The 27,759-nt window shown below is 37.9% G+C and overlaps 1 protein-coding gene across 1 annotated transcript; it reads right to left on the bottom strand.

Annotated features, from left to right (window-relative positions):
- Positions 1-628: 628 nt before the first annotated feature.
- On the bottom strand, positions 629-27,759 carry LOC140369089 (rho-related GTP-binding protein RhoN-like). Its single transcript, XM_072456332.1, has 5 exons — positions 27,469-27,759; positions 26,822-26,909; positions 7,219-7,328; positions 4,246-4,380; positions 629-1,740 (listed from the first exon to the last, which is right to left on the bottom strand). Exons 1-5 carry the CDS (start codon positions 27,571-27,573, stop codon positions 1,480-1,482), a joined length of 699 nt encoding a protein of 232 aa, XP_072312433.1. The 5' UTR covers positions 27,574-27,759; the 3' UTR covers positions 629-1,479.

Below are 27,759 nucleotides of genomic sequence, written 5' to 3'. Positions count from 1 at the left end.
ACTCACGTTCTCGCTTAAAATGCTCTAGGGACTGTAGGGATTTGTTTTCTACTTAAAAATACACTGTTGGACCACCATTTTGCTGTGGTTGACAAATCCTGTTACTCCTGTTTAGTCCTGATGTAGACTAGATTTGATCATGTTACTCCCGGTTTAGCCTTGGTCCAGTCCAGGTTTACTTCCAGGGTTTAGTCCCATTTTGTCCTAATTTGTGTGGTTTGTGTGCAAGTGTGAACGCAGCATGCTCCTGTTCAAGTTTAGTTTTAGGTTTAGTTGTTGTTGTTGATGTTGTTGATGCAAGTGTGAATTCAGCCTAAAATGAGGATTTAACATAGTGCTCCAATGTAGAATTTTATTTATTCAACAGCCTACCATGTTGTTTCTTATAGAATGATAAATGATGTTCATTATTTTCCTTCTGTTGTTGACTCACCACACAACAAATCATCTTTCCCCCTATTCAAATAAAAAGGCTTGTCCACTCTCTCGTTGAATGTGTGTGGTTTTACGTCTGATGCCCGTTCCTCGTGTTTTCCTTTGCTATCCAATTTTGGGACTAACACAAAGCGCACACGAGATCACGACATACAAGCAGTCTCCAGCAGATTCATAGATAATATACGTCATGGCAGTTATTACACAGTTGTAATTTGTTTTATTTAATTAGCACATGTACAGTAACACTCTTAATCTTCCCCAGTGCAGATCATGAATGAACATTTCCACAACACTGAATGTAAAAGCAGTTGTTATTTAAGAAATTAGTGCCATCTCTGCCCACGTAGTTATGGACAGCTTTTATTTATTGTTTTGAGTCTTTTCCGTGCATCTTTTTGTGCTTGGAACAGATTTTCAAAATAAAATACAACAATAGAGGCCAAGTCAAGCTCTGCCGTCACAGCCCCGTAAATAATCTCATCATCTAGTTTATATTTTATCTCCATCGCAAGTATCATTGTTTGAGTAATGGTTCTCAACTGGTTTGTTAGGTCCTCAAAGTCATGGATAATGGGGGTTATGGCTTCGACAAAATATTAGATCTACTGCCTCAAAGTAAGATGGTCCCAATGACTTATTCTTGTCCATGTTCCCAGTTGTTCTCTTTAAGAACTACTCTCTATTGTACCTCACTCACTAACAGGGGCCATGATGAAGATATATGTGGTCTTGTCCCGTTGGTGGTCATAATGTTATGGCTGATCTGTCCAGCCCAGTTGAGAACCACCACTTTTGTAACATGATTTTCTTCAAGTAAAAGCCTTTTAACAGTGTTCTACTATAACCGTTCTCATCCTCCATTGATAAAGCCACTGAGAAAATTAAACAAACAGCTAAGTATGGACAAACACTACCTCCATAGTAGTCCATTGAAAAGCATTCATTCCCATTGCATTGTTCTTTATACAGTGCAAACCAATGACAAGAATCCGAGTCCATATTTTGTGCATTTCTTGTTTTGTTCAGGTTTGCCGGTCCTTGCTACATGATAATACAGCTTTTGGCCCGGTCCTTCCTGACGGGAGGGGGGTGCTCGTGTACTATCTCAGTCCGGGACGGTTGCTGGGACACCAGTTTGACCCCTCCTTTGCGGGACGCTGTACGTTTGATCGGGGTGCGGTGGATCCGGTGCACCGAGGCCAAAGTGGTGACGTGGAACACATCCCGGACGCTGTTCTCCGAGTACTTGGAGGTGCACTCTGCGTAGGCCACCGCACCAATCTGCCGCGCTAGGCCAGTGCCCTTAGAACATAAACAAGGACAAAATTAGACTTGTTTGTTCGGTCCGAAAGCAGACTAGTCATGTGGAGAGGTGATAAGAGCTGCTGCACTCAATGTTAAATGCTGTTGAAGTGCGGAAAGCCTGTTTATAGCATCTTTTAATGACCCTATTGAATAGTTCTGTGTTCAGTGTGTTATTTGAAAGTACATACTGTTTTTCACTTATATGCACCGGTTTTGTGCAGAGCTCTACTTTTGTCTTTTCGCATCTTCCTTCTGCTGCCACTGGTTTTACACAGTTTGATCTCGATTTATCCAGGCATGGAACTGGCACAAAGAATTGCCATTGGTAACTTTTACTCTTTTCATTACTATGGCGTGTTGAGAGTGTCCAATGACAGCTATGTGCTAATAAACCTGGCAACATTCATTAAACATTTGGCTATTACACACCCAGACTAGTGTTGTCACGATACAAATAAATTATATTCTATTCCAATATCAAGTAAATACTTGATAGTGATTTTGATAGCACTATGACGATTAAAACACTTTTTAAAATTCAAATAATACACGTCATTGAAGTTTCTTAATGTGGTCTCATATTATTTATACCGTGTTCAAGACCATGACTAAAACTATTCCGAAAAGGTTCAGTTTTACAATTTTACAGCATCAATACTTTTTAAAATTCTGGTCATTCTGGTTTCAGTATCGATTAGCATCTGGGTTTCGATTATTATTGTTTTTACCCTAACCCAAGCACGTCTCAAGAGTTGACGGCCAAATCTAAAACAACCTTCAGCGCCCGGAAGGCAGGAGTGTCATCTTAAGTGAATGAGATAGTCAAGATTTTGAGTCCAAAATGAAATGAGGCACATCACTGCCTGTGAGTAGCCAACGCCACAGAAGTGATCGTTACCACATGATTAGAACCCGACGTGACGCTTTCTTATTGCAGCGTTCAAAGAAATCTGCCCGGTTGCATCTACAGTAATGCCACTTCCCCCTTTTCTCTAATGGTTATTTTAACGTCCAAAGATGACTGGGCAGCGCCACGGGGATCGGCAGTGGTCCATCAGCTCCACTCTGGTGACCTCACTCCCCTTCGGACCTCATCAGTCGGTCAAGTGGCTGAAATGTAATGCTCCCGGCTTTGTAGCCTTTTAAATAACATTCATTACAGCGACTTCAGATTGTCTTGCCAAGAATAACTGTTTTAAAGCCTTTATAACCACCGTTTTCCTCCGCAGCAGAGTAGATGGTATTGTTCTACACTGTTGGATGAGTCTGTAATAATGTCTGCTCACCCTTTATGACCCTTTTGTTAATGGGACTATTAAGTATACTCTACTGGCAGGGCTGTGGTAATGCTGGAGGCTTTTTATAGAAAGGGAGGGGGTGGTTTACAAAATATATTGAAATGATGTGTTCTTTTCAAAACACAAAGCAGCAAATCATCACCAACTTAACTTAAATACGTCCTCTTTTGTCTTCCTTCATAATTTCACTATTGACTTAACGTCTTGTGTAATTATTTGGATCCCAACAAACTTTCAAATGAATAACAGAATCATCAAACTTGCAAACTAATTCATAATGGAGCAATTGTGATCTTATTACAGACAGGCCAATCAAGATAATTGCTTTGGCTTTGCCCTGGTTGTACAAAACTAATAATTTGTTGACAATAGGCTGCCAAGATGACATAGAAAATTAAAATAAGCATGAATATTCCCTATTAAAATGCATGTGTTGCTTCTTCGGCGTGCCAAGACACAAACAAAACAATTGTGTTATCTGATTTCCTGCTGTTTGTTTTTTCCTCTCTCTCTCTGTGCTACTCGTATGTTTCCATATTTGAAATGACGTGTTTGCTTAGTGCTAACAATAGCTGTCACTTTAGCCATGATAGTGAGTCATTTGCATTGTTTGGCTGAAAGTAAATACAAATCACTACTGTCGTTGTCATATGCTAATGTTTGGATGCAGAAGAAGAAGGTATTTGCAAATTTATACAGTCCACAGAAGGACGAGCTCATTTAACCACGGACTGGGTGATGTTGGGTGAAGATCGGTGACGTTGGGTGATGCCAAGTGATAGTTTGGTGATGTTTCGATGATGGCTGGGTCATTGTTGGGTAATGTTGGGTGATTGTTGGGTAAGGTTGGGGGGATGGTTGGGCTATAGTTGGGGGATTGTTGTGTGATGGTTGTGGGATGTTGGGTGATAGTTGGCCGATGGTTGGGTGTTTGTTGGGTTATGTTGGGTGATGTTGGGGTGATGGTGGAGGTGATGGTTGGGTAATGTTGGGGGGATGGTTGGGTAATGATGGGGGTATGGTTGGGCTATTGTTGGCGGATGGTTATGTGATGTTGGGTGATAGTTGGGTCATAGTTGGCCGATGGTTGGGTGTTTGTTGGGTGATGCTGGGTGAAGTTGGGTTGATGGTGGGGGTGACGGTTGGGTGAAGTTGGGGTGATGGTGGGGGTGATGGTTGGGTGGGGGGAGGATGGTAGTCTCACCTGCTCGTGGGTGACAGGGATGAGCCGATGCTTGGCTAACTCCCGCATGACACTTATGTCCGTCCTCATGTCCAGTTTACAGCCCACCAGCACGATTTTGGCGTTGGGGCAGAACTCCTGGGTCTCACCCTGCCACTGTAAGACATTGTAGGAAAAATGTATGCATTTTAAATTATGTTACATTTTAAATAAAAATGTATTAATAATGCAGAATAATCCAATGCATGAAATACAATATAGCTGGTTACTTAAGTTGCCATTGTCACATATACTGCTTAAAAATCCTGATTTTCTAAAAAAGAACATAAATATTCTGATTATCTATTGCAGTTTCATGTATAGTTTTGTGGCACCACAGTTGTTGCAAAACCATCCACAAGAACCAATTAATTTCCTTTTAAGCTATATGACATAAAGAGACCACTACAAGGTCCATTTGTTGCTTTGGCTGCGTCAAGGAAAGCATTAAACATAAAGACATTTAGTACAAATCTATTAAAAGTGTGGAGTTTAAGATCATAAATCTTGGAGACAAATAAAACCCTAATAGTTTTCAAAGATTTGGCATAAAGGCGAAATAGTGAAATATATTTTTTCTTTACAGTGTCATAACCAATTACAGTTCAAACACTGTTAATTATATGTAAATAATACATTGGTTGTTGTGTGAATATTCTATTGGTTTTAGTTTCTGCCCTTTTGTCTTTCCCCTGAACAGCACCAGTACAATCCTACCATAGAATCTTTATTTTCTTTGTTCAAAACAAACATCTCCATTTATTTTAATACAAAGACGTCTTTTCAATGCTTTCACTGCTATTGTTGTCAATGCAGCTTTGCTTTTCATTATGGTTCATCTGACAGACACTGTAGCCTTGTACATTTGCTCAGTATTATACACAAAACCATTTCGATTTGATTGGAAATGGTGAGACATTTATATTTAGAACTTAAAACCTTAAAATGGATGTATGTTCACAATAGAATGTTATTGAGTGACATTCATATTTCACTTCTTGTTCTTTTGTGAACGTTTCAAAAGGAAACTTCACAATATGTCAATTATTCATGAGCTGGTTTGTCATAATTGGCCCTGAGAAAATCTATATCAGTTTTGTCAATCGCTGCAACATTATATAGTGCGCCGACGCATTTTAACAAAAACTATCATGGGAACTTGAGGATATTGGAGGTCTATGTGCTCTGAAGGTTTTAGTGCTGGCCTCTTCATAAGCTTCAATTTAAAACCACTTGATAGTTTATTTCAAAAGGGTTTGGACAGAATGATTTTGGTCGGATAATGCAAGATGAGAGAGAAGCTTTAGGAGCCGGGGATTGGAAAGAGTATTTGAAGAGAGTTTGAACAAACAGAAGCAAGTAAGGTGTTCTACTTCAGCATGAGGTATAAGGTCCAATCATAAAGGGCAACTTTTAGCAAGAGAATTTAAGCCGATAGTACTGCTAAATTAAGTTAATGTTGATTATAATACATGATGTACTTTAAAAAAAAAGTCCCAGCACCACCATATTAAACACATCTTTTCCTACAAGATATTTTCCATTAAAGTACAAACATTTCACTTTAATAAACCTAATGGTGTTTAAATTATATTGTTGGTTAAATTCATAAAATTGTTTTAAAACTGCCAGTAAAATGTGAAGTAAATCTAAACAGCATCATTAACCAGACCATACAATAAACATACCACTGACCAGTTTCAAACAGAGGGATGCTTGAGAAAATAAAGATATCAATACATTGAATAGAGAGTGACCCTCCACATGTCACTGTGGCATCCTGGGCATGCCATTGTGGATCAATACATATTCAGTGTTAATGATAAGGCCATGTAGTAAGGGCAAAGGTCAAGGTGGCCTTTGGAGTGGACCCCTGGAGCTGTGAGAAGGACCACTATAATGGACAAGTGGGTTTTGTCTGTGGATAATGCAGCGGTGAGTGCTGACTGAAGGAATGCAAGTCGTGCTAAGAAGAGTGGGCGTCGCCTTAAGGAAACCTGTGAGAAAACCTGAGCCTCAGTCTGGGAAAACTGACTTTTTAGAATGAGTTTTGAGCACATAAAATTAAATACATAAAATTCAATTGTTAATGTTAACCAAAGATAACCTCACTTATTTATCAGAATCACCACATTTAACACTTCACTTTCTTCCTTCATTGGCAACAACTACACTAGACAATAAGCCAAATGCTGGTAGATGTAACACTCTGTTCCTGTCCAGAGGTAAAACCCCTTTTAACAAAAATGTATAGCTTTGTAAAATATAACAATAAGATATAATTAATTAGAACAACCAGTTAATTAAAACCCTTATGGGCTAATAACTTGTGAAAAAGACTAACCATGGTTGCCAGTAGTAAGGAGGGGCAATTAATCAAAGTCATGTGAAATCGTAAATTATTTGGGAGGTTTTTTTTAATCAAGAGTCCAAAGACAATCCTCTGCCAGTAAAAAATAGGTCAAAACATGTGGTTTGGAGCAGAAGTCGGACTTTGGAGTAAGAAATGTGATTATTATTTGTGCTTAATGGCACAAATTAAAAGTCTGTATAGTTTATGTTCATAAAACCATTACAATACAAGACCAAAATCGAATTGTAAATCATTGACATTTTTTAATATATATATTTTTCTAGATTGCCCAGCCCTAGTAGCCAGTAAGCAAAAAAATGTATCCCTTCTGTGCCAAGAACTAAAAAAACATCCATTAAGCCATTAATTAAGATTGATCCTTCCAAAAAAAGAGGCTAAAATGTTAAACACTGCAGTAACTATAGATTCCAAACTTCAAACTTGGAACTTGGAGTAAGGTACATCACATCGCAGCTGAATACATGACCTATAGCCAGTGAAAGGCAGAGCGTTTAACAAGCGTTAACAAGTCAAAAAATAATTTAAAAAAGTCTTGATATTATAAAAGGTTACGTTCTCGCTTTTGTTAATGTGATACTGACCTTTTTGAGCACACTGTCCAAAGTCTCAGGACGGCTGATGTCGAAGCAGATGAGGACGGCATCGGAGTCAGGGTATGCCAGTGGTCTCACATTATCATAGTACGCTGAACCTGTGCAGGAAAAAATACTGTAAATATAACAATAATAGTGTTTTCATTCATACCGTTTCTGAAATGATTTGTGCCGTAATCTGTGGACTAAACTGAGCATTGTTCAATCAGGAGGACTGCAGACATTAAAGCAGCAGTTCTAAACGGTTACAGTGTTCTTTATTTTGTGTCTTTTTCAAATGTTCACACCATGCAATAATAAGAGCACTGTTTACAAAATGACTATTTATTTCCCATTTCCTCGCTCCCCAGGGATAGTATTCTGATTTTAGTACAAATGTTGACTGGCACATGTTTCTCATTGGTATGACAAATAAATGGCATAAGGACATACTAACATGAAAACAAGCATTTATTACATTATGCAAACAATTAAAGTCAAAGCTGCCCTTGGGTACTGTATACTGTAGATATGCATCACAAAAACATAATAAAGGCAATACGCTTAATGTAATTTGTGTGTGTGTTCAAGTAGAAATAATTGCTGAAATACATTTTCCATAAACAACAGGGAAAACCTATAACAGTCGGAGATAGATAATGGCGCAGAAGGGAAAAGAGTGGGATTGACTAGAGCTATCCAGGGTGCTGATGAAGCAGTGCACCACACAGAGAAATACATCTGCATTTCTGTTGTGATCGCACCACTTATTCCCCAAAGCGAATTCAACATGAGATCAGCCGGTCAGACGATAAAGATTGGACCATTATCCACTGCCGGGCTCATGTGGCGTTCCCAGATTGGTCACATGTGAGCTATTTACTTTTTATTTCTAGAGATGTGATTCCCCCTCAATAGTGGATTATGTTGGGAGATACTACTACTACTACTACTACCACTACTACTACTACTACTACTACTACTACTACTACTACACCTACTACACCTACTACACCTACTACACCTACTACTACACCTACTACACCTACTACTACTACTACTACTACTACACCTACTACTACTACTACACCTATTACACCTACACCTACTACTACTACTACTACTACTACTACTACTACTACTACTACACCTACTACACCTACTACTACTACTACTACTACACCTACTACTACTACTACACCTACACCTACACCTACTACTACTACACCTACTACTACTACTACTACTACTACTACTACTACACCTACTACTACTACTACTACTACTACTACTACTACTACTACTACTACTACTACTACTACTACTACTACTACTACTTTTGTTAATAAGGTATAAGGTAATTTAGCCATTGTCAAATATTTCAAACAGTTGTGTGAACGTGAACCTCATAATAAAGTCTAACCACCAATCCCAGAATGCTTTGCTGTTAAATCTGATGTTGCTGGTCCCTTGAGAGCTCTGGATCGACATCTAAAAGCAACCGTTTTTGGCAAATCTGCAATTTTCCTGGCCACAGTGCAATATGTCCAGTGACAGTGTTGGGAAGAATATTTACATTTTTTTATTTGGTTACAAAATACTCAATACCTGCATTGCATCCGAATACTTTGAATACTTTCATGTTGAGTTGTATAATATTGTAGTGTAAAAAACGGCGTTTGTTAAGCATTTGTTTATCACTAAATATAGAAGGGGAAATCGCACATGAAAAAGAAGTGTTCTATTTTTCTTACAAAGTCTGTGCATTTCAAAGCCTAAATTATGTGATCAAACACTGCAATGTGTTCCTTCTACTTTAGGAAAGTGACTGCATTCTGAAAACCACCAAATAAAAGAGTAACTATACCTGGATAGAGTGACTTGAAATTAGTATTTTGAATATTTATATTGTTTTCTGGACATATATTTAGTTCTAGTACAAAAGTGTTGAGATTCATTTGCCAAACCAACGTTCAAAGAAAAAAAAATGAGCCAAATTAGCTACAATAAGTCACGTAAACAGAAAATTCTATGAAAATCATATCAGAAATGTTTTTATTTTCTGCCAAATTTATAAACAAGAATTTGTTTCAACGATACGGTGTAACATAATTATAGTACACTGTAAACTATGACAAAATAAAGGCGTAAAGAAAAGGGTCTCAATAAGGTCTCTTATACTGCTCCCTCAGCTTTTTAAAATGTTCATATGATTTAAGTGCTGCTTTATTTTAACCTTGATAATGGTTGCTTTTGAAAAAGAGGTTTTGATCTCAATGTGTTTTTTAAAAAGTAAAATAAAGGTTAGTCAATAAATAAACATCGACTAATTTCAGACAGAACATCATATAGTTTTGTACAGTATCAAAAAAACAATTTGAGGTGTGACGACACAATCCTGAGCTCTATTGCTGATAATTATGCTTCAAAATTGTAAAAGAAAAACATTGTACCTCTACCTACAGTATTTTATTGCTCTGCCTTGACAAAACGGCCAACTCTATGTTCTATATGTGCTATTCAGAGTTAACATTTTCTACCACGATACTAGAAAACTCCAAATGCACATGATACTGCCCATCCTTTCCACGGAGGCACAGTATTGTCATATTTGTTCTATGGTTGAACACATTATTGTTTAGTCGCCCCTGCTGTGACAAAAGCTGCTGGTGTTGTTCCCCTCTGGTCAGGAATGCGTCCCCTGTCCCGGGTCACAATGTCCCATTCATCCACCGGACCCCACGGAAGAATACGCGCATGCCATTCTGAAATCCCAGGTGCCATTTTGTGTCCAGCATTCATCACTGTCACACGTCCATCAGTTTAGTTTAGTTTACACCCACTCGTTGTCCACAGCAGAAGAGTGAAGTTCATTGTAATTATATAAAATCATAGTTATTACGGCTCAAGAGCTCTGTAATGACTGACAATGAGATGAGAAAGTTATAGCCTAAAGTGAGCCCAGTAAATTGTTGCATCTGTAGAAAACTTTTCTGTCAGTAATTGTAGATGTGTTTATTTATAGTTATTTTATGTACGTTTTAGTCTTGTGGAAAATACATTTTAGATGAAGAATGGTTGAGTCCCGTTTCGGTCTTGGTTAAGGGAGCATTGACACTTGTTTGAGCCCATTTAAACCCAGTTAAAGACGTTTAGTTTTTTTGTAATCCTGGTTTAGTCCTGGTTTAGTCCTGGTCTAGTCTAGGATTAGTTCCAAATTCAGCCCCAGTTTAATCTGAATTTTTAAGTGGGATCAAAACCGAAATTTAACCTGGATTTGACCATGACTAATTCGGGATTAGAACATGACCACGTTAAGTCTTCATCAGGATTAATTTAAAAGGGGTGAGCAATATCGACAAAAAAGTATATCTGTATCTATATTTTTATGTCAATCCAACAGAAATGTGTTAAAACATGTCTTTAAATGTAATAGATGAGGTTTAAGGTTTAATTATCAGACAAGCGGGAAATGTATATCAAATTTATCACAAAAGTGCAAAAATATCACCACATACCTTTATTTGAACATTTACAACATAACTTTTTTATGTTTTTTATTTTAAATTAGCTCTTTTTGCAGCATTTTTTACCAAAAACGACTTGATATTCACAATTTGCATAACTTCAGAACAACATCCACGATATTATCTCAATTTTGATTTATCGTCCACCTCTAGGATTAAACTAGCATCAATTTAACCATTTCATAAAAAGTATGGTTATTTAATGTTGGTGAATGTGACATCTGACATCTTAGTTTCTGACTTAATGCTCAGTTCTACCTGCACAAGCGAAAAGGGAAATCCATCACTTGTTATTTCACACAGCAACACGCGCACTGCTTCTTTAGATAGCCAAACCAAAACATATGACTCTGCATATCGCTTTAGACTACATAGACCAGGGAAAGTGCTTACAATGCAACTCCGCAAATGAAATCTTGTACAACTTCTCATTCTATATTGCCCAATACTATTTTATAATGGTGCTTGAGTCTGAGGCAGATATACAGTGCAGTGTAGAATTCTTTGATAGTTTTACGCGACATTTACAAAATATTTACAGAAAATTAAGAAAATGTTGAAAAACCTAGTTCTCACACTTTAAGAATATATTTCCTGAACTCCCAAACTCAAAAATGTTGTTGTTTAGGGCTAAATGCTCTTTTTATTGAGTAAAAATAACCTTCATGTTTCACTATAGCAATGAATAAATCTTAATAATGTGTTTTTTTTTATTGATCCATTCATAACTTGGTTGTCCAACAATGGTTTTCCAACTTCAAATGGCGTCTAACTAAACCAGTATTCTGCATTTATTCCATGTATAATAATTGGTGATTTTATTTTTTTCATTTAACAACAATTATTTAAATTCTAAATATGTATTATTTTAGCAGACAAGGGTAGTATAAATATCACAAAAACAAAATGTAAAATAGTTTGCTTAATATCTGCATTTTTAGAGGCAGAGTGCTACTGGTCAGGGATAAAAACGGTGTTGGCATTTGAGTGACATTTTTGACCATTTGGCCTTAGGGCTGGACTGTGACAGCGTGTAGCACAAATTATAGTTAATATGGCCCCTGTTATTTTAGCCGGGTGACACACACGTCTGTAACATGTGCTGCGGCTGCAGGTGTGCTCCACCGACACTAAAGCCATTACGCAACATGATGGACCGGCAATGAGGCCCTATATATTCAATATGGTACAGGCTGTGTGGTGTGAAAAGTGATATCAGCCTGCACATAAGTAAGTCATGTCATTAACACCAGTTAGAATGGCAGAAATGTTATTTATTTAGCTGGAAATAGTCAGCTTTGCTCTCTATAGAAGCAAAATGAGGCACTATAGCCACTACTATTTCTATTTATGCAAAGAAGATGAAAGATGTTGTGAACCAAAAGCATTCCAAATGAAGTTACAACTGTGGCATCTTTATCAAAAGTACAGTGTGTATTGCAGTTATATTCAAGATGATGACAGTTGACCTATGTAACTTTTGTGTTGGACGGTCCGCTGTCTGCTTGTGGTATTAAAATGTATCTATCTCCAAGTAGACAAGGTGAGTCGGCTGTAGTTAGTTACAGGTCAGATCTGCACGCTCATAGTAAGAATGCAATGTTTTTCAAGGAGACAAAAAACTGATTAATTGCAATATAAATAAGATATATAAATAAGGAAAGCAATCTCATCTCCATGGAGACAAGCAGGCAGTGGACTCCCCACTAGAATGGTTACATTATACACCTTTTTGAACAGGAAAATATAGTTAAATACATGTGTGCAGTTTTTCTGTTCATTTGGCCTCCTCCCATAAGATAGAGTCTAGAAAGTTCTAAGAAATTTCAAATAGAGAATAGTGTCACTTATTCCACTAATTGAGCGGTCATTTCCAAACAAACGACATGAAAAGAAAGGGGTTAATGAGTTTTAGCATTATAACAAATAACATTTTCACAATCAGAAAAAGTTTATCGCCATTGCAAGTGAACAAAAACAAATCCCAACTATGCTCCTTAAGTGAATGCACAAAACAGCACAACGTTTCTCTGATGAATCTATCCACCACCATTTAACGCCGATATAAAGCCATCAAAAATGTTCAACAATAAAGAGTTCTCCATCCTTTTGTGCTCACTTGAAGACATTTTGACATATTTTATCTTCTATCTTCCATTTTAACGCTCAAATAATGCTCAAAGGCTAATCTAAAGTCAATCCTTAGTTTTTCTCTGTATGTTCAAAATCAATAGCTGTCAAAGAACAGCGGCCCGCCTGTCATGTCAATGTAGACATTTCCCCACATTATCGCAGACATAATCATTATTAAGTCCGTGAGTATCAGCCATGTTCACTCAACCCTCTCCAAACGTCCACAATGCACATTCTGCTTCCATCATGTCTGCCAATCCACTGGAGCACGCTCTAATGTATATTGATCTAAGGGCTTTTTTTGACCCTCCTGGGGACCCGTAGTATGATGCCCCACATGAGAAGACTGTTGCTGCTGACTGTAGGCCGTCCGTCTCTGTCGGAAACCTCAACAATCTGATAAAGTACAGTATTTATTGGGCCATTTGTAACGACAGAAGCAGTGGCATTTGGAAAACATTGATCCAATTATGTTTGAGTAAAATGTAATAATTGGTTGACATTTTGCATCACATCTTTAATAAGGAGAACATTACAGGCTATTGTATATCATGGATTTAATGAAAAAAAAACAATTATTATGACTGTTGTGCTTATTATCAAACATGCTAAAGGAGTTAGTCAAGCACTAAAGGAGGAGCTTTGTGGATCAATACTATCTGAAATCATGTGTTTTGAGTTCTGTAGAGAGAGATTGGCTAATTAAATATGCATGTTTGAAGCTGGGGTACATGACTTTCAAACCATGACAAGAGGAACTGTAAATCTGTCTAACAACTACCTAGAGCTCCCAAACCCTCTGGTACATCGCTAGTATTTACATATATACATTGTTTTGGCCTTTCTGTGCTGTTTCAGATGGAAAAGTGAAACAGGGTGGACCACCTTCGCACAGCCAAGTGTCAAAGAGTGATGCACACAAATGGCTCTTTCGTACAAGTTTACCAAAGATACAATGTTTTCTAATTAGTTGAAGGCAGCGTGTAATGTTCTGATTAGTGTCACAAAGTACTGTTTTTACTGGGGGAAAAGTATAATTTACTTATTTACAAGAGAAACGTTGAGCAATTCTACTATTTAAATAAATCCTGAGTGAAGTTATGGTACCTTTTTGAGAATAAAATTGAGCAAATAATCTTCAGCGGATTCTAAAGGGGAATTTTTATGTTTTTGGTTTAGTAATTTCATATAGTATATTGATGACTTCATTGGTATTCTCATTCTCAATAAGTATTCTCATTCTGGCATTGTCATTACTCCATTCAATGACATCTGCCCCATAGATACTACCGTCATTGTCTGGCTGTAAACCCTCCCATCATGCATCACTTCTGCTTCTTTCACCACTTCTGTCCCTCTTCCTAAAGGGTTGATACAGTCTTATTAAGAAGTATCCTGATAAGAGCTGTTTAAATGAACCCCTTAGGCACGTCTCTTAATTACGAAACCATCTATTATCTACAGTCCTCTTCATTAGTTGAAATAATACTAATCCGAATGCGTTGTCCATAGATAAGAGCCTTTCCTACTTGTAAAACTCATTATAATACAGACACAGTGTATTTTGGAGAGGCCCGACTCAAAGCTGTGAAGTGACTGATAAGGCCCAATAAGCCTCGGTGTCGCGTCCTTGTATCTGTCAGACCTTCAAGGAAATTAATACAAATACTGTGACGATGTAGTCTGCGAGTATCATTTCAACCAGCTATGTGATTAATAGTTGTTCAAGTAGCCAGATACATTTTGTCATTTGATTTGTTAGGGAATATGTCTCCTCCTGTTCTCAGCACTGAAGAGAGAAGCGATGTAAAGTATTAGGATTAGAATTGCACGTGTAAGAGATTTTTAACCAAAATATGCCGTACCACAACATCACTCATTGAAGCTGCTACTTATTAATTAAGATAATTTATGTAGAAAGGATGAACTTGAATTACCACGCTTTGTACCCTGCATAGAAATAGTAATAATAGCAATAATATAGTTTCATGCTTACGAATAGGGTCTACACAGATACTTCTACTATACTTCTACTATACCGTACTTCTACCACCGCTGCTACTAATACTCAGTACTATGTCCATATGTTCATTAAAAACATAATTTAAGTCATGAGGACTACCTTATCCATTGTTTAATCTCATTTTAGACATGGTTTGATCTGAGTTTTGACCATGTTTAACCCTGATTTAGGTTTAGGTTTGGTGGTATTTGAAAAGCTAAATATTATCTTAGGTGGTACTTGGTGTGAAAAGAGAACCATCGACATACATAACAGATGACACCTGTCCAAAAGTACTCCAGTAACTGCTGTTTTACAAATTAAGCACTACTGCGACAACCCCAAACCCTATATTATCACTGCTTTCCAGTTATCTATGTTAAATTTGTATCTGTTATTGTCAAAACCTCAACAACTCTTATGTGACGGACAGAAGGTTTATTTTGTGAGTCTTTTTAATCCCACCTCCTCATATAAGCTCGGGCTCCTGCAGAGTTTGGAGCAGTGACTCGTGCTGAGAGGGACGTGGCTCTGTCTGACTGTGAACTGAACGAGTATCGTGCTGTCATTCAGATGTGGTCCACTGACGCAGAGGCCCAGCATGTGCAAACAGCACCTACAGGGAGGATATAGGCCAGAGAATAACAAATATGCTCTGGAAGTGTCCTGGTTTGACTGGGCAGATAAGAATAAAAAACATATTGCAGCTACTGAATCATGTATACAACTAATCATACTACTACTCCATATTATTCCTATTACTAACACCACTACTACTGTTTTTATTTTATTTTATATTTTATTTTTAACTTTAATTATTTTTCCCTTCCATTCCTTATTAGGAAATGAGAGGTTTTGTCTATAGGAGTTTTTGTTTATAAGAGTTCTTCTATTAAGAGTGTTTTTTAAACTTCCTATAAGTTATCTGTCCTTTTCCTCTGTATCTACCTGCGTTGCAACAATGAAATCTCCCCATGTGTGGACAATAAAGGAATAGCTTATCTTATCTTATCTTTCTACTGCTATACTTACTAAGACTACTACTGCTACTAACACTGCTACTACAAATGTGCAGGGGAATGTAGTAAGAATTATTAGTATTCTACATAAAATACATATACGCTTTTATTCTGTCAACTTAGGCTGTCTGGATGCTGAAGGATTTTTATTTTATTTTTGAACCAACCATCCCTCAATGGATCCTGTTCCACCAATTGAGGCTATATCTTCAGAATTAGCTGTGGCATTTAGCAAAAAGGGACCACCGCCAGTGCCATCTTGGTCAGAAGTCCAGCTTTTATGCTCAATTTTAAAAAAGTAAAGCTGGAAAAGTTTACACGTCTTCTCTTTGTTGAAATGTATTGATGGAATTATTATCTCTCTGAACCTTATTTGCTAGATGAACATACACAAATAAATCAATTCATTCTGAAAACCAAATATATAGCATCGTGTAAATAATATTTAGCTCACGATCAATATGAAACTCTTTTATATATATATATATAGCCACTTTTTCATGATTGTCCACTTTCACGGTGACGGAGACAGGAGCAGCTCGTTGTTATGCAGATTTGTGAATGACACATAATATCCTGCAGCAGAAACTGAGCCGGTGCCACTGAACACAATACTCTGATCAACGCTGCGACAAGAGAGCCTGATTTCCTCCTGTCGCTCTCCTCAGCAGCTTCAGAGAAATGCGTAATAAAGCAGTAAGCTACCGAAACAATTGTTACTTTTCTCATAGCAGTAAAAGTAGAAGCGTCTTTTGATGCTGCCATTTCTATTTCTGTTGATACTATCACTCACATCACTTTGAGTTGCTTCTGCTGATCCAAATTCCCTAATATATGTTTTGTCACTGGTGTGTTGTTATTAGTATTAGTACAGCTGAATATATTGCTACTAATATCACTATTATTACTACTGAGACTTCCTGGAAAGTTCATACTTTTGTTTCAGTGGTCAAATATAAAGGGTTCACGAACAAAATAATGAAAGACCAACTTAGATCCTTGATTATTAAATGTAATTCAGTGTTTTGTTTGCGTGTGTGTGTTTGTAGTTCTTTTTAAAATTAGTTTTAGCCAAATCTACCAATGTTTTTGCCCTCCTCTATTTTAATTATTATTTAGGCAAGGCAAGTTTATTTGTAGAGTACATTTCATACACAAGGCAATCAAAGTGCAGGGAAAATGAATGCATTCAAATCACAAAGAAATTACAGAAACAGAAATACAATAAAATGAACTAATTAAAAACAATTTAAGTCATAAAAGAGAATAGTGCAAAGAAAAATCCTTTCAGTCATATGCACAGCTAAGTAGATTTAGTTGGTTTTGTCCCAGTTAAGATACATTTTAGGCATATTTACCCCAGTTCCAGCTTTAGATCTGGTGGTACTTGGAAAATCATAATGTTATCTTACGTGGTGGTACTTGAATGACTATTTAAACATACTCTAGTTTAAGTTATCTAATTACGTGTCTATTTTAAAACCCTACAAATCATCTCAAATCCTCCGCAGTCGCCACTTTGGAAGGGCAAAAACAGACTGGGTAGGAGAAATAGGAAAATGTTACAAGAAAGCAGACAAAGCACAAGACAAGCTGAGTGCTATTTTGCCTGGTGTGGTGCATATTTGTGACTCAGAGTGGGTTCAGAGTTTTGAGTGAAATCAGCACTGCTCCAGATTAATGACAAACAGACATATGGGCCCCTCTCTCCTCCACACTGAGCGCTCCCGTGGAGAGTTTATGTGCCGTCAACTTCAGCAAGGGCCGCATCACTTTAACCACAGGAAACATCATGCACTACAACACAAACAAATGCTTATGTGTGAAAAGAAAATAGGAAAAAGATATAAAAGTGCCCTCGATATAACGTTCAGGGGAATATTTTAACACTTGTCCATTTGACTTTTTACTTGACTGACCGCTTTTGTCGTGAAGTGTTACATTTCAGTAAATAAGAAACTGCCTTTACTATGTAAAGGCATTAAAAGAGACATTGACCTTGAATACACTAAAATGAACAAAAAACCCTAATGTTTTTGATTATAACGTTGCGTACTGGGGCTTTAAGTACAATTACATGTCACTGCTAATACACTGGCTGTCAAAAAAAAAAAAGATTTATTTCCATCCAGTGTTGCATTATTCATCACTAATTGATCTTGTATTGATGATGTGAGAGAGTGACCACTGCACAAAGCCTTCTCCAGCTCTCACTGAGGTTCAGATCTGTAGTACATGAGTTTCTGCTTCTCCTTAGATGTTTCCTCTGCTTGATGCCAATGATTTGACCCTTCTCAAACACACAGACATCTTTCCCATGACCACGGGATTTGTCTTTCCACATTGTGGTTTCAGAAATGATTCACTCACTGCATCAGTTGGGATTAAATACCGTGTTGCAGCTGAAAGATCATCTCCATGCAGCAGTGTCAAGAAATTACACATGAATCAATGCTATTACTTAACAGTCAGAGAACATAATTCAACTTAGAATATTAAACGACACAGAAACGTCAGTCTTTTGTGTGGCTTGCAAGGGAGAGGAAGGCTTAGCCGAGTCAAGATGTTGTAAGCAACCTGAACGACTTTCCAAAATCACTCTCAGCGTTCCTCCCTCTTACAAGTCATTTTATTAAAATCATACATAAAAAGGAGGCGGGTCACATTTCTCATTGGTCAGCTTCACATCAAGGCACTTGTCTTTTACGACTCTTTGGTATTATCTTTAGAGATAAAAACCTTGGTGAATGTTCTACCCATCTGGTCCCCAGGATGGGAGGAACATTCCTCACGGCTGCTTCTACAACATCTTCACACATGTTATTAGAAATACATGCCTTTCCCTCCCCCCAGGCTAATGATGCAGATAACTTTTAACACACAAATATAATCATATATTTACATTTTATCACAAGCAGTTCTCCAGTAGGAGGCTCGAACCTGCTGTTATTGCTAGTTGAATCCAAGTGGCGACAGGCAGTGTACTTGGGTCTACTTACACAATTGTATACATTATGTGATGTGCATGAAGTTAAATTCGACTATACTGCAGCCCTTGTTGTGATGCCAGTCTAAGCTCACTCTGATGTCCTATTTAAGAGTGGTTTGAGTGTTATTTGGGAGAGTGAGTCTTGAGCAGGCAGCTGATGCCCAGAGACTGTCCCCTGTGACTGGACACACTTACAAACCATTGATTTTCTATAGTCTCTAATAATGACAGACAGCACGAATAGAACAGGGTAAGATGGAGAGCTAGAAAATAATGTTCTTTTTACAACAGATGTCCTACCTGATGAAACCCTCTCATTATGGACTAAAGAATGCCAACATGTGTTACAATCAACATGTTTGTTGTGACTGTCCCAAGCAAAAATTATATGGCCATCTTGATTAAAACTTAACTCAGTATAAGTTGATTTGTTCTTCTCAAAAGGCAAAAAGTTAAATTGAAAGAATTTGCTGAAATGCACAACAGTTCCACAATCCTTTGCTCCTTTGCACCTGTATATGATCTATTACCAGACTTAGCTCCATTGGACCATATCATCACTTATACCACAACATGCTATTTATATTCAGTCCCAAACAGGTGCTGCCGGCGCAGAGTAACCTGCAACAGCTTCAAATCCCATTTATTCATTCTTTGGTTCATATTTGAAGCCCGTACAAAAAAGATCCAGATGTTGTTTTACAAATCTAGATGGTGCTTTCAAGGACCCAGAGAGTGCATAGGTCATAAAAGCGCTCATGAATGAATAATGTGTTTTGGAGGATTGGAAAGTGCTGATTTGGTGCGGATGTTATTTTGTTTTGGAAACTTGTCAGGACATGTCCAAAGACGAGTCATGATTTAGGTGTTCAAGATGTAGCTTGAGGCGAACGAGTGGCTCAGGATGAAAATAACATATAGAGTTTATATATATAGAGTTTAATTATATAGACATAGGTTTTTTTGGGGAAAGCTAAATATTGCCAATCTCCCTAACAATTTTACCTCAACAAGAAAAGCAGAAAACAGAATACAAACAATTACTATTACAACAATACAAAACGTAATGTAGATATTGTAACTTTAACAAAATTGCAAATGCACAAATGTAGCTTATGAAGATTCACTTTTGCTCATGTTTTCATTTTGCCTTACAAATCAAACCTATATTTTACAGTTGGCTACATGGTACTTAACATTTTTATGTGACTTACGGTATTATATTGGTGGTATTATAATACAGTATGTCCTGTGAACGGATGGGATTACACACTCGTTATCCCCTGGCCAATGAAATAATTCACTGTTCAATGTAATCCTCTGTTTCATTCGACGATGGACTGAAACTCCAGAAGTCAGTGTGGCTTGTAACTATCGCAGCGGGTCAGGAATGAACAGAGATTTTAAAACACAATATTAGTATTACAATAACAATGTGCTGTTTGTCAATGCAAAATTATTCAGAAAATTTGGGCCAGTTAATGGGTAAAAATCTAATACTATGCCATAAAATATCGCCAGAACTGCAACATAAAACTCTTTTAAATCAATCAGTGAAATGTTATTATTAAAGACACAGATAATATAGAAATTTTAATCCGTACATGTCTTTCAGCGATTGTGTTACCATTCTTAAATTTGTTGGCAGATATATTTTTGAAGTTATTAGGATGAGCCTTGGGGCCTAATCAGGTCTGGAACATTCCTCCTGTTTGAGGTGTGACTCTGCAGGTCGGTCCTGCAGTTTAACTCGTCTCTACTGCTCTGACAAGGCGTTGGTTTGGCTTTGGTGATATTAGCCAACTTTGCTGCAGGCAAATAGCTTGTTTTTGTAATTGCTGAGTTGAAAACAATTGAGCTTAGAATCCAACCATAACAAAACACAGGATTTTAAAAAAAAGACAAATTCCAGCCACTATGGGTCAATCACAGAAAGAGAACTGTGATAAACATGATAAACAACTTAAATGACATCCTATATTCAAAACATAACCCTAACCAAACTCAGACCATCTTGCTTTTAACATTAAATTGCTTCAACTGCGTTCTTTCTCTCAGTTCTTACTCTTTAGTGTATCAGTCCAATCTAAACATTCAAACAGAAGATAAAGTGACATAAGTCTTCACTGGAACAACATTTAGCTGCAACATTTGACTCCATTCGCCAGACACAGATCAGTCGACAGGCAAATTGACTCTTGTTATGGTCACAGTTGTGTTTGCTTGGATGAGAGCAAGCCATATATGTGTTTTCTGGGGCTGGATTGCAGATGCACCGAGCATTATGGGATTACTGCTGGGAATGAGAAATAGATTGAGAGAGAAGTGAAGGTGGGGAACATTAAGACGGATAGAGGCAGCGGTTGGAAAATGCTAGGCTAAGCTAATCACGAGGAGGAGTGCTGAGAGGGCTTTGACCCAATCCAGAGGGGCTCCTGACCTCCAGCAGAAGGATATGAACCGGTGATGAGACTTTAAGTGGATATAAGGGGAAGTGCCGTGGTGCAAAGGAGGACAGAGATTGTAGCTTTATGATCTGTGCAATGGAAATGTCTTGGTTTTATTGAGGATGAACTGATCCAGTGGTGATTCACAATTGTCTGTAGGATATCTGTAGGTCTGCACAGCAATTTTACTTTGGAATTTGACATAAGAGCCTCTTTTAAATGCTAATGCCTCTTAATCTACCTCAGATCTATTGCCTTGCACCGTCCATAGACTTAAATGAGGGCATTTCCTGTTTGAGCGCTGTTGAGTCTAATGTTACCATAATTCTGGAAAAATCTTCTATTGAATTATTCCTAACTCAATGGGCTTTGTTTTCTTTCAATGTGTTCAACTTTTCTACTTTGATATTTTTTGCCAAAGAAGAATGAAAAACAGAGCGTTCAGAATATTGTGATCTTTTAAATTACAATTCCCAGCTCTTGATCAGTTGGAGGAAATTTATGTTTTGAACCTAAATGGCACTTTGTCTCTTTAAACCCGCACAGTTACAATAACAATACAAACATCAACATCTTTTTGTGTCAGGCCAAATGGAGTTTTAAACTGCATTATAATAGTCTTTCATTGTTGATATAGGAGCCATAAATCAAGTTTGCAGTAATAACTTCAAAGCATATTTCTGTGATGAGGTGCACATAGTTTACAAACTGCCTTTTCCAGTCGCAGCCAAAGCCTCTGTGTCAGCTGAAACAGGACAAAGAGTGGCACCCGTCCCTCCATTGTCAACATTACACCTGCCCCAAACAGTGACTCCACTGCAGTGGAAGTGTCTCACGTGTTTAATATGTCCACACATGTCCAATGTGATGATAAACTGATGTATGTGTAAAGAGTTTAGGGTTGTTGATTGATACTAAACTAAAAGCAAAACTAAATACTCATTTGACCAGGTGACCTTTCTTAACAGTTTTATTATAGTTTTGACCTATATCAGAACTATCCTGTAATAACATTGAAATAACTATTATTATGTGTTTGTGTAACATTCTATTATTGAAAAAAAAAGAGAGCGAGAGAGTCCCACAGCCAGAGGTGCTTCAAGCATTAAATGATCATCTTTGCACATTGGGATACATAGAACCATAGTTACATTGGCACTTTCACTCTATCATTGTGGGATGTCAGAATTGGTATTGAGTTTCCTCAAAATCAAGACAGATTTTTTAAACAAGCTGAGCTTTTTGTGCTGGTCCTAAGCCAATTTAATAAGGGGCATCTGGTTTAAAATCGCCTGGCTAAATCAGAAAATTACAGGAATACAGGAAAATGTATAATTAAATCCATTATATTTGTATATCATGTTTTGGACACTGAAAACACTTAACATCGCACTATTTGTTCACCAAGCAAACTTGGTGATATAAGCTACAGTTGTAACCATTTACAACTGCCATGGGGCTGACTGATGTAGATGTGGCAGCTAATCTTTGCCAATGACCTCTATCTGACCCCAACCAATCTCTCATTCTCACATCTGATTTATACGTTAGTGAAGAAGATGTACTAGTTGTAATTTGACAAACTTCTAGCTGAAATAACACCTCTGCACAATTCCATTTCACATGTGTGAACAAAGAATAATCTGAAAACCCCTGTGGCTCTGCTAGGACACCATATGAAAGAAAACAAGGGGGTTAATGCGGAAAAATAAAAAGTGACATTACTTCAAAATCCTTGTGTAAATAGGATGCAGGGAGCGTGTGCATGGGCATGTAAGGACAAGAGGCGGAGAGGCAAGCGGTTAGAGGGCGGCGGGTGGCGGAGCGAGATGGAGAGCGAAACAGACAGGGGGCAAGTGGTCGGTCACACAGCCAGCGTCCTGTTAATTAAATCCACTGACTTTCCTTACAACGAATGGGCAGCTCCGAGGCTCGTCCTGACCGTCTCCTTAACTGGACCATAACAATACTATCACATCTTATCAAGTTGTTTTTCCAGGCTTTTTATACCAAAATAGGTCTTGATTTTTGTGGTGGAGTGACCAGATATCCAGATATTCAACAGAAATGTGTTAAAACATGTCTTTAAACGTCTTGGTTGAGGTTTCATTAACAAACAAATGTGAAACGTGTGTAGAATCACAGAAATATCACCGTTTCGCTTTTTTTTTTCTTTTAAAAAAATCATCTCTTGCAGCATTTTTACTCAACGATACACTTGACTTTTAAATCAAGCATATCTTTAAAACAACATTCACAATATAGTCTAAATGTTGATATATTTCCCACCTCTAATCTTAAGTATTTCAAGTTAAATCCCTTGGTGTTCAGTAAGTTCAGTTCGGTCAATATAAAAGGCTTGACAACCGTAAAGAAATAATGACAAAAATCTATGTTGTTTTGCCATTATATAACCCTTCTGTCAGCCACAGCTTGACTTCCGCCGTTCGGGTTCACCTGCTGCCACACTGACTCACACATTCTATACCATCGACACGCTAACAACAAATGGTCCCTCTCACGCGTGTCCACACTCGTCTCCACTCACTCAGACCAAACCCAGATTATGTAAATGCAGCAAATGTACACACACTCGGTACATACGACTCTGCACGCAACCGTGAAAGTGCCACAGTAATCCACAGCGCTGGTTTTTAACTCAAGGAGGGAGAAAAAGGAGAAGTAACAGAGGGGATTGTGGGTGGACTCGTGTGCACCTGTCCCAAGAGAGGCCCAGAATAGCTCCAGGGATGCTCCAAGGCACGACTTTTGTTTTCAGCTCACAGCAAGATCAGGTCAGAACATGGATCAACAGACATGAAGTTTTCACCTTAAGATTGCGTTTGCTTCATTTTGGAGGAGGATTTTGTCCCACGCTGACTAATAGGGGGGAAAAGAGAAGTATACGCCACATCGAGCAGAAAAATGTACAACCAGCACCATCAAAAAGGGCGCATTCTACCATTATGGCAATCTTTATGCAAAATGTTTGGTTTCAGTAGCAATATTGTTCTATTTTCTGCTTTAAAAGAGTGAAATAGCAGTGAGTTTAAGAGTTCTGAGTCATATTTCAAGTTATTTTAATTAAAAAAAACAGAACGCTACAACAAAACACAGATGTTCACCTTGATTATTCATTTCAGAAAACAATAATATACATTCTATTATCTATCCACACCAGAAAATCTATAAACTATTAACCCAGCATTATCTAAAAACTCTAAATTAAAGATGTACTATGTCACTTTCCACAGTGTGACATTAAACGTGTCTCTTTTAATTAAGTGTTTTTATTTCATCAAAAACAATACAAAATTCAGCATTCTCACTCTCTACGTGGTCGCCTCTCCGCAAATCTGACCTGTAGCTTGATCCAGAGGTGCCACCTGCTCGTCTCCATGGAGATAGGCAAGTTCCAAATCCACAATGGAGACAAACAGGTTCCGTACACATCAGAAAAGTTACACAGTTTACCTTTAAATGCTTTTGTCGGCGACTGACATGAAACACATTAATCATTTCCGAACTGACTTAATCCTTCAGTTATTATTATTATTGCAATATTTCCATTCATAAAACTTCCCCGGGCTTCTATCAAATTTCCAATGACACATCCACACCTGCTCGGCCCAGAATACACCTCCCGTCTCCTGCGTAGGAACGTAATAAGTGCTGGTTTCCACCTGAAGAATCAGGCCCTGTCGTGCATTGGGCAGAAATGACTGTTTGGATTTTGCCCTAATGTAATAGTTACCCACTGTGAGAAAAGCACGCACCCAACACTTTGAACGGGTGCTGAGCGAGGCCTCGCCCAGACCCGCACCCAAAGCACCCTCTGAGGCTTAAGCACCTAATCTCGGTCTAGTCAAGCTGGTCCTGTCTGCGCTCCGCTATAGGGTGTGCAATAAAGCCACGCTTGTTTGATATTGGGCTTTATGTGGTTATGTAAGAGGAACTAAAAGGTGAAAAATGCCCATAGGCTTAGAAGAGAAGAAAGCTTGTTCATGTTGAAATGTGAGAACTAAAGAAAGAAAAATGTCACTCCCGGGTGATTCAATTATTGGGTACAGCAAGCTACACGGTATAAGCTGCTACACTCAAGCTATGGGAAAGTGGACTGCTTTTCTCACAATATTATCAGCTGCAACATTTGACGGTGTGTTTATGAATACAAGTGAGGCCAAAATATACTCTGTTTGTCTATAGGATCTTCTATGTCAACTCTAGAAAGTCAGCTTTTTAGTTTACTTACCCAACGTGTGTGTTTGCACTCTTCGTTGACTTTGACCTGGGCAAAAAATGAGCAGGATCTGGCTCGACATGTTTGGCCACCGCGGTTAAGATAAGATAAGATAAGATATTCCTTTATTGTCCCACATGGGGAAATTTCATTGGTGCAACGCAGGTAGGTTACAGTAACTCTACATAAATTGCTACTTTAGGGAAGACAATGTACAATACCGTGTCTATTTTAATGCCAGACGTGTGAGGGGCGTTCATAGTTACTTCTATAGAAAGAACACACAATTTAGGTACGCTGTCTTTGATATAAGGGGTAAATGATATGCCAAAAAAAGGACGTGTGGGTGGAAAAAGTGTTTTTTGGCAAGCACAGAGCTGCATTAAAGGGTAAAATTGTCAATCACGATATCACCAAAATAGCAGATCGTCACAAGCAAAAGGTTGGATTTTTATTGCCCAGACCTACATAGTTTGACACTTTGACACCTTAAAGTTTGGACATGGGGCTGATCAATTATGAAATAAACCAAATAAGTAATTTATGTTATGATTAAAATGACGATTGAAAATTATACAGTCAAGAGTGAACGTGTAGAGAAAGTACCATATTTTCCGGACTATAAGTCGCACCTTTTTTCATAGTTTTGGCCGGGGTGCGACTTATACTTATATTTATACTTATATACATATACTCCGGAGCAACTTATATGTGATTTTATTTGTTATTTTCACATTTGCAACCGCATTTCATACTCCAGTGCAACTTATATATGTTTTTTTCTTCCCTATCATGCATTTTTTGGCTGGTGCGACTTATACTCCAGTGCGACTTACAGTCCGGAAAATACGGTATAGACACATGACCAGTCATAGTGTGATTCAGGATTTAAAGAGTGACACTTTTCTCTCATTTACACTGTGTTTGTAATTAATTGAAGTAATAATGGTAACCACATGTCAAATTTGATCAAATGCAATGACTTTCAATACTGACAACTTCTCAACGCAAGCAGCAAATATTACGTTTTTACCTCTAAATGTCCAGTACGTAAAACGAGGCGTAGAAAAATACTTCCTTGGACACACTTTGAATCTTAACACAACACACACATTGTCCAAACAGATCATTCACACAGTTTTTTGGCCCCGGCCCCTTGCTGTGGTGCTGTGCTGTTCGGGAGCCAGCTAAATTGAGTAATATCCCAACCTCTGGCATAATAATCCCAAGCGCATAAAACAAATCCTCTTCTTACCTGAAGTATCCCACATGTTGAGCTCAATCCTCTGCTTGTCAATCTCAAAACTGGCCGTGTAGTTTTCAAACACAGTGGGCACATAATTCTGAAAGAAAGATGATGAGGCCATTTCAGAGCTTTGACTCATTTCCAAATTCAAATATTTAGTTCAAGATACAACATTTCTGCTTTTTTTAACTGTTCATGACATTCTCAGTCCATTTAATTCCTCTGGTTTTACAGCATCCACGATTCTTGTGCATAATATACTGTAGTTAGCCTTTTTTTTTTTTTTAATAAAGTCTAATTTAATACATGGAAGCAGTTGGGTGCATCTGTGTTTGGTCACACTCTGTAAATGTTGGAACTTCTATTATTCCAGTAATAATGATGTTGATGAATGTTTTGTGACGCGTCTGGATTTTGCGCTACATCTACAAAAAAAAGCATCTGTTACATTTGCATTTGTGAATATTCTTGGTCAGATATAAGATAAAAGTTATAAATAAACAGTCTTGTGCGTGACTCAAGAACAGGTTTAAGTTTCTGCAGAACTGACGGCTAAATTCTGAGTCACGTCCATCCCGCTCAGTCACACTCTTCTGCTTGACTTTGGTATTTATTTCATTAAACCTTTCATTTTTATTTCATTAAATCAGTCTTACCTCTGGGTACGAGTCTTTGGCAAAAACGTGAAGCAGAGCCGTCTTGCCACACTCCACGTCCCCGACCACCACGATCTTACAGCGGAGGAGTCCCTTGCTCTCCATCGTGCCCCGCGTATCACTGGATGCTCCTGCGCCTCTGTCTTCTTCTCATTTAGCACCAAAAAAACTGTTTCAGAGTCAAAGGCCCAACTAAAGATAACGAGAGGAATGAACTGCTCTGACCAAAACTTTCTCAGCTCTCAGGAGATGTGGTTTCGGCGTCATGCTCCGCGTAAATGCTGCGCTCCT

Source organism: Eucyclogobius newberryi, unplaced genomic scaffold, assembly GCF_026437365.1.
Source record: "Eucyclogobius newberryi isolate DKJ021-1_F unplaced genomic scaffold, fEucNew1.0.hap1 SCAF_20, whole genome shotgun sequence".
Classification (NCBI taxonomy): Eukaryota; Metazoa; Chordata; class Actinopteri; order Gobiiformes; family Gobiidae; genus Eucyclogobius; species Eucyclogobius newberryi.
The sequence above is the reverse complement of the archived record's forward strand: the minus strand, read 5'-3'. Positions and strand labels throughout refer to the sequence as shown.

Excerpts from the sequence above, each read along its gene's own strand:
- LOC140369089 (XM_072456332.1), bottom strand. The coding sequence starts at position 27,573 with ATGGAGAGCAAGGGACTCCTCCGCTGTAAGATCGTGGTGGTCGGGGAC. Across the intron at positions 26,910-27,468 it reads CCAAAGACTCGTACCCAGAG|AATTATGTGCCCACTGTGTT; the intron begins GTAAGACTGATT and ends TCTTTCTTTCAG. Across the intron at positions 7,329-26,821 it reads CAACATGTGGGATACTTCAG|GTTCAGCGTACTATGATAAT; the intron begins GTAAGAAGAGGA and ends TTTCCTGCACAG.